The sequence below is a fragment of the Salvelinus namaycush genome, unplaced genomic scaffold (genome assembly GCF_016432855.1).
Source record: "Salvelinus namaycush isolate Seneca unplaced genomic scaffold, SaNama_1.0 Scaffold10, whole genome shotgun sequence".
NCBI classification, from domain to species: domain Eukaryota; kingdom Metazoa; phylum Chordata; class Actinopteri; order Salmoniformes; family Salmonidae; genus Salvelinus; species Salvelinus namaycush.
Window position 1 is genome coordinate 650,212 of NW_024057675.1, and position 14,595 is coordinate 664,806.

At 41.7% G+C, this 14,595-nt stretch overlaps 1 protein-coding gene across 1 annotated transcript; it reads left to right on the forward strand.

Moving 5' to 3' along the window:
* Window positions 1-556: 556 nt before the first annotated feature.
* On the forward strand, window positions 557-7,189 carry LOC120035266 (zinc finger protein 239-like). The gene is made up of 2 exons (XM_038982061.1): window positions 557-600; window positions 5,910-7,189. The coding sequence occupies exon 2, from the start codon at window positions 5,972-5,974 to the stop codon at window positions 6,773-6,775; it is 804 nt and encodes a 267-aa protein (XP_038837989.1). The 5' UTR covers window positions 557-600; window positions 5,910-5,971; the 3' UTR covers window positions 6,776-7,189.
* Window positions 7,190-14,595: the final 7,406 nt, after the last annotated feature.

The following is a 14,595-nucleotide window of genomic DNA, read 5'->3' on the forward strand; positions in this document are numbered from 1 at the left end:
TGGTGCCTCTTGCGTGACGTATAATCTAATGGACGGTGCGGGACGCTTCTTCAACAACAGCTACAACACTGCTACTGATTCAGCCATCTTCACAGCTAGCTAGCCAACATAACACCGAAACATTGGTGCTCATTGACCATTTTTTTGTGTATATTAACCTCCGTGTTTTAAACACACTAACTGCTTATTTACTATACTTCACAAAATTTCATATTTACGTTGTCGGTAAGATTACTTATTAACTTAGCCTAGTAACGTTAGTGGGCTATTCGCTAATGCTAACTAGCTAGCTAACATATTCGACCATGAGCTTGTCCCTTGCTAAAGAAGAGCAGGTCTGCTGGACAGAGAAAGAAGCTCTCGTGAAAGAGGAGGAGGCTGTCGCAGTTAAAAAAGATGAAGCTGTTACATTGAAAGAAGAAGAAGCTTTCAGAGTGAAAGAGGAGGATGTTACTGTGAAGGAAGAGGAAGAAGAGGATGACGTTTTCGGAGTGAAAGGGGAGGAAGAGGCGATGACTGTCACAGTGAAAGAAGAGGAGGGGGAGATTACTGTCACATTGGAGGAGGAAGAAGAGCAGACTGGAGATCTGATTAACACCAGTGAGTACTATCTTAAAAACATGGGCACAAGCGCTGCAGTTGTTGATCCAAATGAGTGGTTTTGAAGGGGAAATCTGCAGTTGAAACAATATCAAAGCGAGATTCCCGCCCCTGTTTCTGTAAAACTCTGAGGGATGGGGCTGATGAACTGTAACCACTCTCAAATTCATAGACAGAACTATGGATGCAAAGACTGATCATCTAAAATTATAGTTTTAACCTTGTTTTGATTGTATAGTAGTAGTAGTAGGTTCTGATGGGGTATGACAGTTGAACTAACTTATGAGGTATTAATAACTTATATTTTCAAGAACCAATGGGTACATATAATTAATGTAGAAGTCCAAAAAAGTGGACGTAGCAACTGCAGATTGCCTCTTTAAATGGGCATTCTACGGAAGTTCTACACTTTCAATAATTTGTTCTGTAGTGGGAATTGTTAAAGGTATGAAATCGCGAGACTCAGATTTCTTACTTTAAATGAATGCCAAACAAAACAAAACAAAATATTTCAAAGCTGAACAAACCTTTCCACTCTATGCACAATCACTACTTTTAACATTTGACAACAAAAAAAACTTTTACTGGCGGAATTGTGCAGATGCAAAGTTTGGTTACAGAATGTTGGTTCCATCTCCCTCAGTTTGTGTACATTCCAAAAAACTGTTAAATATTCACTCCGAATTAAGAATCAACGAAGTCTGCAGAAAGAATGAGGTGTCATCTATGACATGATACACTGACTTTGAAAAACATCTGTTTTGGGTATTGAAGTACAGTAAGTGAAGTGGGTTCTCTCTTCGTGGTGATGCATCCTGAATAGGTACACAAAGGTAGAAATATGCACTATCCTACTTTGCATATTCGGGTATTGTTCTATACACTGGCTATTATTTTAATGAGCTCTGCCCCCAAACAAGACCAAATTTGGTTGGTCCGGACCAAATCTGAAGTTTGGACATCAAAGGACAGCACAGTTCAGAACAGTAGAGTAGAGAACAGTAGAGTAGAGAACAGTAGAGTAGAGAACAGTAGAGAACAGTAGAATAGAGAACAGTAGAGTAGAGAACAGATCAGTAGAGAACAGATCAGTAGAGTAGAGAACAGATCAGAACAGTAGAGTAGAGAACAGAACAGTAGAGTAGAGAACAGAACAGTAGAGTAGAGAACAGAACAGTAGAGTAGAGAACAGAACAGTAGAGTAGAGAACAGATCAGAACAGTAGAGTAGAGAACAGTAGAGTAGAGAACAGAACAGTAGAGTAGAGAACAGAACAGTAGAGAACAGATCAGTAGAGTAGAGAACAGATCAGTAGAGTAGAGAACAGATCAGTAGAGTAGAGAACAGAACAGTAGAGTAGAGAACAGAACAGTAGAGTAGAGATCAGTAGAGTAGAGAACAGATCAGTAGAGTAGAGAACAGAACAGTAGAGTAGAGAACAGAACAGTAGAGAACAGATCAGTAGAGTAGAGAACAGATCAGTAGAGTAGAGAACAGAACAGTAGAGTAGAGAACAGAACAGTAGAGAACAGATCAGTAGAGTAGAGAACAGATCAGTAGAGTAGAGAACAGATCAGTAGAGAACAGATCAGTAGAGAACAGATCAGTAGAGAACAGAACAGTAGAGAACAGAACAGTAGAGAACAGAACAGTAGAGAACAGAACAGTAGAGTAGAGAACAGAACAGTAGAGTAGAGAACAGAACAGTAGAGTAGAGAACAGAACAGTAGAGTAGAGAACAGAACAGTAGAGTAGAGAACAGATCAGTAGAGAACAGAACAGTAGAGAACAGAACAGTAGAGTAGAGAACAGATCAGTAGAGAACAGAACAGATCAGTAGAGAACAGAACAGATCAGTAGAGAACAGAACAGTAGAGTAGAGAACAGATCAGTAGAGTAGAGAACAGATCAGTAGAGTAGAGAACAGATCAGTAGAGAACAGATCAGTAGAGAACAGATCAGTAGAGTAGAGAACAGAACAGTAGAGAACAGAACAGTAGAGTAGAGAACAGAACAGTAGAGTAGAGAACAGAACAGTAGAGTAGAGAACAGAACAGTAGAGTAGAGAACAGATCAGTAGAGAACAGAACAGTATTGTAGAGAACAGATCAGTAGAGTAGAGAACAGAACAGTAGAGAACAGAACAGTAGAGTAGAGAACAGATCAGTAGAGTAGAGAACAGAACAGAACTGTAGAGCGCAGTACATACAGTGGGGGCAAAAAAGTATTTAGTCAGCCACCAATTGTGCAAGTTCTCCCACTTAAAAAGATGAGAGAGGCCTGTAATTTTCACCATAGGTACACTTCAACTATGACAGACAAAATGAGAAAAAAAAATCCAGAAAATCACATTGTAGGATATTTAATGAATTTATTTGCAAATTATGGTGGAAAATAAGTATTTGGTCACCTACAAACAAGCAAGATTTCTGGCTCTCACAGACCTGTAACTTCTTCTTTAAGAGGCTCCTCTGTCCTCCACTCGTTACCTGTATTAATGGCACCTGTTTGAACTTGTTATCAGTATAAAAGACACCTGTCCACAACCTCAAACAGTCACACTCCAAACTCCACTATGGCCAAGACCAAAGAGCTGTCAAAGGACACCAGAAACAAAATTGTAGACCTGCACCAGGCTGGGAAGACTGAATCGGCAATAGGTAAGCAGCTTGGTTTGAAGAAATCAACTGTGGGAGCAATTATTAGGAAATGGAAGACATACAAGACCACTGATAATCTCCCTCGATCTGGGGCTCCATGCAAGATCTCACTTCGTGGGGTCAAAATGATCACAAGAACGGTGAGCAAAAATCCCAGAACCACACGGGGGGGACCTAGTGAATGACCTGGGACCAGCTGGGACCAAAGTAACAAAGCCTACCATCAGTAACACACTACGCCGCCAGGGACTCAAATCCTGCAGTGCCAGACGTGTCCCCCTGCTTAAGCCAGTACATGTCCAGACCCGTCTGAAGTTTGCTAGAGAGCATTTGGATGATCCAGAAGGAGATTAGGAGAATGTCATATGGTCAGATTAAACCAAAATAGAACTTTTGGTAAAAACTCAACTCGTCGTGTTTGGAGGACAAAGAATGCTGAGTTGCATCCAAAGAACACCATACCTACTGTGAAGCATGGGGGTGGAAACATCATGCTTTGGGGCTGTTTTTCTGCAAAGGGACCAGGACGACTGATCTGTGTAAAGGAAAGAATGAATGGGGCCATGTATCGTGAGATTTTGAGTGAAAACCTCCTTCCATCAGCAAGGGCATTGAAGATGAAACGTGGCTGGGTCTTTCAGCATGACAATGATCCCAAACACACCGCCCGGGCAATGAAGGAGTGGCTTCGTAAGAAGAATTTCAAGGTCCTGGAGTGGCCTAGCCAGTCTCCAGATCTCAACCCCATAGAAAATCATTGGAGGGAGTTGAAAGTCCGTGTTGCCCAGCAACAGCCCCAAAACATCACTGCTCTAGAGGTGATCTGCATGGAGGAATGGGCCAAAATACCAGCAACAGTGTGTGAAAACCTTGTGAAGACTTACAGAAAACGTTTGACCTCTGTCATTGCCAACAAAGGGTATATAACAAAGTATTGAGATTAACTTTTGTTATTGACCAAATACTTATTTTCCACCATAATTTGCAAATAAATTCATAAAAAATCCTACAATGTGATTTTCTGGATTTTTCCCCCTCATTTTGTCTGTCATAGTTGAAGTGTACCTATGATGAAAATTACAGGCCTCTCTCATCTTTTTAAGTGGGAGAACTTGCACAATTGGTGGCTGACTAAATACTTTTTTGCCCCACTGTAACTGTAGAGCGCAGTACATAACTGTAGAGCGCAGTACATAACTGTAGAGCGCAGTACATAACTGTAGAGCGCAGTACATAACTGTAGAGCGCAGTACATAACTGTAGAGCGCAGTACATAACTGTAGAGCGCAGTACATAACTGTAGAGCGCAGTACATAAATGTAGAGCGCAGTACATAAATGTAGAGCGCAGTACATAACTGTAGAGCGCAGTACATAACTGTAGAACGCAGTACATAACTGTAGAGCGCAGTACATAACTGTAGAGCGCAGTACATAACTGTAGAGCGCAGAACATAACTGTAGAGTACAGCACATAACAGTGGAGTGCAGTACAGAACATAACAGTAGAGTACAGCACATAACAGTGGAGTGCAGTACAGAACATAACAGTAGAGTACAGCACAGAACATAACAGTGGAGTGCAGAACATAACAGTGGAGTGCAGTACAGAACATAACAGTGGAGTGCAGTACAGAACATAACAGTGGAGTGCAGTACAGAACATAACAGTGGAGTGCAGAACAGAACAGTGGAGTGCAGTACAGAACATAACAGTGGAGTGCAGTACAGAACATAACAGTGGAGTGCAGAACAGAACAGTGGAGTGCAGTACAGAACATAACAGTGGAGTGCAGAACATAACAGTGGAGTGCAATACAGAACATAACAGTGGAGTGCAATACAGAACAGTGGAGTGCAATACAGAACAGTGGAGTGCAGTACAGAACAGTGGAGTGCAGTACAGAACAGAACAGTGGAGTACAGAACATAACAGAACAGCAGAGTTCAGTACAGGGTGGACACTCTAACCAGAAGGTCACTGAATTGGTTAGGTCAGAGGTTAGGAGTACACATTTTTACAGTCCACTAAATAATTACATTTGACATACACAAGAGTTTGAACCGAACACTTTCAATCTCTAAGGATGTAAAGACTTGTTTTCAATGAGAATGACAGATCTATAAGGTGCATTTCTATGTGAATTTGGTCGGGTTAAAAAAAAAGGTGACATATTGCAGCTTTAAATAAGACATCTCAGTCAGTCTTATCCTCTCCTCCCCCCAACTTGCCTTTTCCTACTAGCGCTAACTTTGCTGAGAACGTCTTTATTGAGGAAAACATTTACTTCCTGTCACTGACATGTGGTTGTCTCACCGAGAGATCTTAAGATGAACTGTGAGTCGCTCTGGATAAGAGCGTCTGCCAAAGGATGTAAATGTACATTTCCAGAGTAGGCTCTCTGCTACTTTTGAAGTTACGATCAATTGTATAAAGCACCACCAACACAGTGAATGGGAAAATGGATTCAAAGGAAACTCCCTCTGCTGGTGGTTTACTGAATGTGCAATCATAAAGGAGGGCTGTGATTGGTTAATGGCCTATAATGTCAATTTCTACATGTAAAATGGTCATTACTTCAAAAGTAACAGAGAGCCCACTCTGGAAATTCTCTGTTAAACTGAAAAATACTCTGTTTGTCTTTGGCAGGAGAGAGACTAGACCCTTACTCTGAAAGTGGGACGTGTTCCTCCGAGGAACCAGACCCAGTGATGTCCAAATCAGCAAGACCACATCACTGCTTTCAATGTGAAAAGAGATTTTCCTCATCAGGTTCCCTGAAATCACATGAGAGAATACACTCAGGAGAGAAGCCGTTCCAATGCTCCCAGTGTGGAAAGAGATTTTCCTCATCAGGTTCCCTGAAATCACATGAGAGAATACACTCAGGAGAGAAGCCGTTCCAATGCTCCCAGTGTGGAAAGAGATTCATCCGGTCATCGCATCTTAAATTGCATAAGAGTGTACACACAGGAGAAAAACCATTCCAATGCTCCCAGTGTGGAAATAGTTTTACCTCATCAGATTCCTTGAAAAGACATATAGGTTTACACTCTGGAGAAAAGCCTTACCACTGCTCAGACTGTGGGAAAAGATTTAGCCGGTTAAACGGCCTGAAACGACATGAGAGAATACACACTGGAGAGAAGCCCTACCAATGCTCCCAGTGTCAAAATAGTTTTTCCCAGTCCGCATACCTGAAATACCATGAAAGAACACACACAGGGGAGAAGCCTTACCATTGCTCACAGTGCGGAAAGAATTTCACCATGTCATGTAACTTGAAAACACATGAGAGAATACACTCAGGAGAGAAGCCCTATCAATGTTCCCAGTGTGGAAAGAGTTTTAACCAGCTAGGGAGCCTAAAAATACATGAGCGAGCACACACAGGGGAGAAGCCTTACCACTGCTCCCAGTGCGGAAAGAGTTTTAAGAAATTAGGCAAACTGAAACAGCATGAGAAAGTACACACAATCGTGAAGCCTTTTGGAATTTCTCCCACTGTAGAATAAAATTAACATGAGCTAGCAAACTCTGTAGAGTAGCCTTTCCACTGATCCTACTGTGGAATGAGATTTACCTTGTTAAGGCAACTGACAGAACATGAAAGAATCCACACCAGAGAGAAACAATATCAATGTTCCCAGTGTGGAAAGATATTTACCCAGTTAGGGAACCTGAAGGACCATGAGGTAACAAACACAGGGGAGAAGAGAACAGGGGAGAAGCCTTACCACTGCTCCCAGTGTGGAATGAGATCTAGTGCATCACACATACTTAGAATTCACGAGAGAACACATACACAGTGCTCCCATTGTCTCAAATTTGTTACAGAAAATGTGTGCTTTTTGTTATGCCATATGAAATCTAATTGGATAAAGCCTACTAAAAAAGAATTGGTATGTTTTAAAACAGTCTTGAGTATAGAGCACATCAGATTGCATTTGTATGCTTTCTGTGATTAAATTGTTATTTTCAAACTATTGGCCCTCTCTCTCTCTGTGTGTGTGTGTGTGTGTGTGTGTGTGTGTGTGTGTGTGTGTGTGTGTGTGTGTGTGTGTGTGTGTGTGTGTGTGTGTGTGTGTGTGTGTGTGTGTGTGTGCGCCATTCCTCTACAGATAATCCGGTTATGTTTGCATGTGCTCCATGACATCTGCATCGTGGGTCCCCCACTTGGAAGATTGCTCGTACAGTGCGGCTGAAAGGAATAGTATGGTCTCATCTCGATAAAAAAAACTTTGGATGTGAAAAAGAGCAAGTTTACAACAAGTACCCCAAAAAATGAACACACTACCTGTTCATAACAGTATTTATTAATCAGGTGTATTCCTATTCAGCGTCTACATCGGGGTAGAGGACATTATTATCTGTAAGATGTAAGGCAAAACATGTCTGGTTATTTTGATATGATTTTTTTATGACAGTAGATAGGTGTTCATTAACTTGTCCAGTAATATTTGTCGATATTTAGACTGTTTGGTGTATTTCCATTGAACTGTCTTGTGGCGATAACAGCTGGAGGCGAAAGAAACACACACCTGTTTTGGCGAGGTGCTGGCTAGGGGAGTAGAACAGTTGTTTAGGAGAGGTGCTGGCTAGCAGAGTAGAACACCTGTTTAGGAGAGGTGCTGGCTAGGGGAGTAGAACACCTGTTTAGGAGAGGTGCTGGCTAGCGGAGTAGAACACCTATTTAGGAGAGGTGCTGGCTAGGGGAGTAGAACACCTGTTTAGGAGAGGTGCTGGCTAGGGGAGTAGAACACCTGTTTAGGAGAGGTGCTGGCTAGCAGAGTAGAACACCTGTTTAGGAGAGGTGCTGGCTAGGGGAGCAGAACACCTGTTTAGGAGAGGTGCTGGCTAGAGGAGTAGAACACCTGTTTAGGAGAGGTGTGACTAGCAGAGTAGAACACCTGTTTAGGAGAGGTGCTGGCTAGCAGAGTAGAACACCTGTTTAGGAGAGGTGCTGGCTAGAGGAGTAGAACACCTGTTTAGGAGAGGTGTGACTAGCAGAGTAGAACACCTGTTTAGGAGAGGTGCTGGCTAGGGGAGCAGAACACCTGTTTAGGAGAGGTGCTGGCTAGGGGAGTAGTACACCTGTTTCGGCGGGGTTATGCACCATCTGCTTTTCTAATTTATTACTTTCATTCAATCAGAACAAGTCTTAACTGGTGATAGCAGACACCCACATAGCGGATGTGGTAGTGGAGAAGGTAGTGGAGAAGGTTGATTTGATGTGGTGGTGGAACTGCGTTGGAGCCTCAAATCGGTGAGCAGCTACTCTTGCGACCGTTGTCACGAAAGCCACAACCGCCCCACTTGCTTTAGAAGTTAAGAATGAGAACGTGTAGGTTATATAGAAATAACAACATGGTCTCGGAGCGTTTCGTATTATTCTGTACGTACATCTAAGACACTCCATTTAGTATGATACCGTGTGTTACGTTTAGTATTATTCTGTACGTACATCTAAGACACTCCATTTAGTATGATAGCGTGTGTTTCGTTTCGTATTATTCTTTACGTAAATCCAAGACACTCCATTTAGTATGATACCGTGTGTTACGTTTCGTATTATTCTTTATGTAAATCCAAGACACTCCATTTAGTATGATACCGTGTGTTACGTTTCGTATTATTCTTTACGTAAATCCAAGACACTCCATTTAGTATGATACCGTGTGTTACGTTTAGTATTATTCTGTACGTAAATCTAAGACACTCCATTTAGTATGATACCGTGTGTTACGTTTCGTATTATTCTTTATGTAAATCCAAGACACTCCATTTAGTATGATATGTTACGTATGGTGTGGATTAATTTGTGGATGTCCAGCATCCATTTCATACAATATGTTATGAATATTGCAAAACGTATGATATGTGACGAATTCCAATGTGTTGTAGCTAACATTAGCTCGCTCTAGGAGTTGGGGGTTAGGTGAAGGTTAGAGGAAGGGTTAGCTAACATGCTAAGTAGTTGCAAAATTGCTAATTAGCTACAATGCTAAAGTTGTACGTGATGAGATTCGAACGCACAACCTTTGGATTGCTAGACGTTATGCATCCTTTTGTTTTTGCCTTAAGTAACCATCTGTCTCATGTAACCATACGAAACATAACATATACTCATTTGACTGTCCTAGGTTTTAAGTTTACAATGTTGCATCTAATCTATGAGACCAGTCTGAGAAATAATTAAACTCAAATGTAAAAAATAAAATAATATTTGAGGATTTGTATCAACCTAATCGAGGTGTAGATTACATCTCACATTCCAGTGTTCGAACTTGTAAATAAGGCTGCATGGGATTTCTGTTCATGCGATTCCGTGCAGCCAATGTCCACCGTCAAAACAACCGGTATGCAGACGTCGGCTAAAGCGGATCTGATTGAATAGAGACCTTTATTTTCAAAGGAGTTTATTAAAGCTCCTAGGAGATTTGCTCATTTAACCAGAAGTGAATCACAACAGGGGAGCGGCACAGATGAATAGTGCTTTAGGGGAGATGGGCCATCTGCAGTTTCTACATCCACAGATGAATAGTGCTTTAGGGGAGATGGGCCATCTGCAGTTTCTACATCCACAGATGAATAGTGCTTTAGGGGAGATGGGCCATCTGCAGTTTCTACATCCACAGATGAATAGTGCTTTAGGGGAGATGGGCCATCTGCAGTTTCTACATCCACAGATGAATAGTGCTTTAGGGGAGATGGGCCATCTGCAGTTTCTACATCCACAGATGAATAGTGCTTTAGGGGAGATGGGCCATCTGCAGTTTCTACATCCACAGATGAATAGTGCTTTAGGGGAGATGGGCCATCTGCAGTTTCTACATCCACAGATGAATAGTGCTTTAGGGGAGATGGGCCATCTGCAGTTTCTACATCCACAGATGAATAGTGCTTTAGGGGAGATGGGCCATCTGCAGTTTCTACATCCACAGATGAATAGTGCTTTAGGGGAGATGGGCCATCTGCAGTTTCTACATCCACAGATGAATAGTGCTTTAGGGGAGATGGGCCATCTGCAGTTTCTACATCCACAGATGAATAGTGCTTTAGGGGAGATGGGCCATCTGCAGTTTAATAGTGCTTTAGGGGAGATGGGCCATCTGCAGTTTAATAGTGCTTTAGGGGAGATGGGCCATCTGCAGTTTCTACATCCATATAAGTGACCCACCACCTGGATTTGGTCTTATGTAGTAACATTTGAATTATTATTATTTATTTTTTAACGTCGGATAAAAGTAAAGACTCCGAGCTACAGAATGGTACATCATACACTGCAGTTGAGGAACAATGGGGAAGTAATTCTGCTTTGAAAGTTGATTTACTTCTAACACCACTCTCTCTTTAAGGATTCACATGTGACGCCATGTGCTCTTCTTTGTCTCCGCCCATTCAGCATCGTTCACACCCTCTTATGCTTTAGCCCCACCCATCTCTCTTTAAGGATTCACATGTGATGCCATGTGCTCTTCTTTGTCTCCGCCCATTCAGCATTGTTCACACCCTCTTAAGCCTTAGCCCCACCCATCTCTCTTTAAGGATTCACATGTGAGGCCATGTGCTAAACAAGAGTGAATACGGTAGTGTAGTAAACTACCAAAGATTTCAAGACTAAAAGTGTTCAAAGTAGTAACAAAAAGTAGAAGTAAAAATACCCTTTATCTAGTCCTTGGCCTATATCCTAATCTGATTTTGGTGCAAATTATCTTGTTCTTCACGTTACCATCTCTGGTAAACACACACTATATCAAATTAAATCTATGTTTATTTGTCACATGCGCAGGATACAGAAGGTGTAAACGGTACGGTGAAATGGTTACTTGCATAGTGGATTCTTTTGTTTATGCATGTAGTTAGCTAGCTAGCTAAACACTGAACCATAATCCCAACTCATAATACCACACACCCAACTCATAATACCATACACCCAACTCATAATACCATACACCATGCTTGAATCTGCAGGTAGCTAAAGCTTACCAACCAGGTTCAATGTTAGTGGTGCATTAGCCAGCTTCTCTCAAAATCAGGCAAATAGACCTTCTAACAACGTCAAAGCGGGGTGGTTGGTCAATAGGAATGTCCAATACACACAATAGACTGACAGGGAAGGTGATTTACCACAGTTACAGTTCCACAATAAGATCTACGACGCTGATATATTTTGCAAACTCTCCATAACTGTAATCTGTGGGCGTCACTGAGTGGGCTGATACCCCATTTCATGGAACAAATCAAATCAAATGTATTTATATAGCCCTTCTTACATCAGCTGATATATCAAAGTGCTGTACAGAAACCCGGCCTAAAACCCCAAACAGCAAGCAATGCAGGTGTAGAAGCACGGTGGCTAGGAAAAACTCCCTAGAAAGGCCAAAACCTAGGAAGAAACCTAGAGAGGAACCAGGCTATGAGGGGTGGCCAGTCCTCTTCTGGCTGTGCCGGGTGGAGACTATAACAGAACATGGCCAAGATGTTCAAATGTTCATAAATGACCAGCAGGGTCAAATAATAATAATCACAGTAGTGATTACCGTTACTGTATTAGGTTAAAGCATTCAGACCAGCCTTACTGATTGAACTTTCAGAAACTACAATTCTCTATCACTGTGTTTTATTATGTGGAACTAAATAGGTAAATATATGGGGGGGGGGGATAGGTTGGTAGACGTTTTTCCATCTACTCCTGGTTGAATGATGCCTGAGGGCTGTTCTAACAATATGTTCACATGTTTCTAATGTATCAATACACTGGAAGACGAGTCAATACATATTTGTTTGCAACTTTATTTTTTTAATTATTAGAATGATCTGTATTATTTATTATTAAATTAATCTAAAAAGCTCCACAAAACGGTGATCGATAAAATCTGAGCTTTTACACGAATAAAAATGAGCCGTATTCCAGGGTGGGGAAAGGGAAGTCATATTAGACCTATGTTGGGTTTATTTATATAAATATATACTCGACTGCTCTGGCGGGGGGGGGCAGAGTGTCAAAGCAGACGTTATTGCCTCGCTAAAAAAGTATAACCTTCTCTACCGGAGGACTCAGCTCTCAAACTACAAAGTACAGCTCAAACTACAAAACCCAGGACAACTAACTGAACGTCGTGAAGGATCTAGCTACGCACGGTAGTTATTTGATACGTGGAACGTCGGACAGACTTGCTAGTAGCTACATAGCTAAATATAGCCATGGATCAGGTGAGTTAGCTAGCTTGCTGTCTAACCATAGCTAAATACAGCCATGGATCAGGTGAGTTAGCTAGCTTGCTATCTAGCAATGTTACTCGTTTATTCTGTTGTGGGTTCTGCTCTGACGATAGATTTACTTTAATGAAAAGTTGCAGTGTCAAAATAATCACCCATAGTTAGGGTAGCTATCTTATCATTAATCGCCATTTTATGCATCCGACCGATTTACTAGTTATCTCGGCATTTAGCTTATACCCCTGGAATGTGGAACAGATCCTCACTCACTGTCTGGCCTAGTGGCAAAGACAGAAGCCCCATTTAGTTCAACTATTTATTTTCTTAAAATCAGAAAAAAGCCTTAACCACACTGCTAACCCTAACCTTTAATTAAAGGCGCTACACCTAATGTACCCCCTATGTGGAAGTTAGGTGAATTACAACAGCACGAGGCTTCATTCAAAACAAATCTCCTCCCTTTTCCCCTGTAACATGGCGGAGACTTGCTCTTGAGCCTTTTCTTTTCGGTTTTGGTCCACCAGCTTCAAACATCTGTTATTGAAAATATATTTCACAGCGATTTCGATGGTGCAATGATTCCCTACGTTATTCAGTGCTTGTATTCACGCACAAACTGAAATTGAGTAAACAGTGTTGAATTTTACCAACCAGGAAATTACTATTTCTACACATTGGGCGCTTGACCCGATTTCCACTATATAACACAAACACAAAACAGCTTTCCCATTTTGACAACAGATGCAGGACGGGTGGGAGAAATTAATAGGCGAATATCACAGCCAATCACAACACTGGCGGGTAAGTAATACTGTGAAACACAATCATTCCACTATTACTGCAGATATACGAAGGACGTTTTCAGAAATTAGAATGCAAAAAAATAAATATGCGTAGCTCCTTTTTAAAGACCAAAACACAAATGTTTGTTTTCATACATTTCTATGATCTACCCTTTGACTTTGCAGCTTGGCCATCTAGTGGGAAAGGGAGAGGCTATACGGACACGCCTGCTGGCCCAAATTAATGACGTATGTCGTGCAGCTGAAAAGTCGTGGAGACGATTGGATTCCGGTTCAGTCAGGCGTCCTGAAGAGCCCTTCCCCACTTCCCAGCAAGCTAGTTTCTGCTCGCTAGCTGGCAACAACAACAACAACAGCAGCAGCATGGCGCTAGTTAAAACTTGTCACAGAAAGTTATGTTTATTTTGATGGGTGAGGGAGAAATAGCTTGTGGTAGTAACCATCTGGGTGTCACCATGACCAATTAGCTAATGTAATGGCAAGCCGGTGTGAATCAGTAGCGCAATGGAGGTGCTTGATAGCAGCTTACATGAGAAATAACTTGTAATATTGGTAGTAAACCATCTGTATATCACCGTGATAGTCTACTGCGCAGTCGGGAGAGTTTGTGTTGTCGTGCTACCGGCTTGCAACGCGTGTGAGAGTGTCCTGCTGACCGCAGTAAGGAGAGGGAGGGAAGTAGTTAGATACTGTAGCCAATATCAGGCCAGGGTGAAGTGCATTTATTTTAATGATTTTCACAGAAAATGTAAAACTACGGAAATAACGTCTTAAAATAAATAAATGCTAACAATTACTCCGATTAAAAACGGAATGATCCTGAACACGCTGCCAAATCCCAACTTCAACAGACAAGTTTCAAATTCTGGCAGACGTTGCTACCCACAACTATAAACTAGCTAGCTGGGAAGGGCTCATCAGGACGGCGGACTGAACGGAATCTGTTTGTCTCCACTCAAATCTCGCAGTAGAAACGCGAACGTCAAATAGACTTTTGTATAACTCACGACCACTTTAGAGCTCCGTTTTGTCCCACAGTGCTACAGTCAGTAGAATACCCCTAAATGGCCGCTCGAAAAATGACTCTAATTACAACCAACCTTTTGTTTGGCTACAGTATCATCAAAGATGGTTTCGTATGAAGATATGTAGAAACTGCTTCTCCACTAGAAATCCCTGATCATGCTTATAGACGACGTTGGCTACCTAAGCTCATGCGCAGAAGCACATCATCAAAGCATTGAGATGCAGTAAATTCTGTGGTGAGTGTCCAGTGGGCTGTATGGAATGTGAATTATCGTTAAACATTC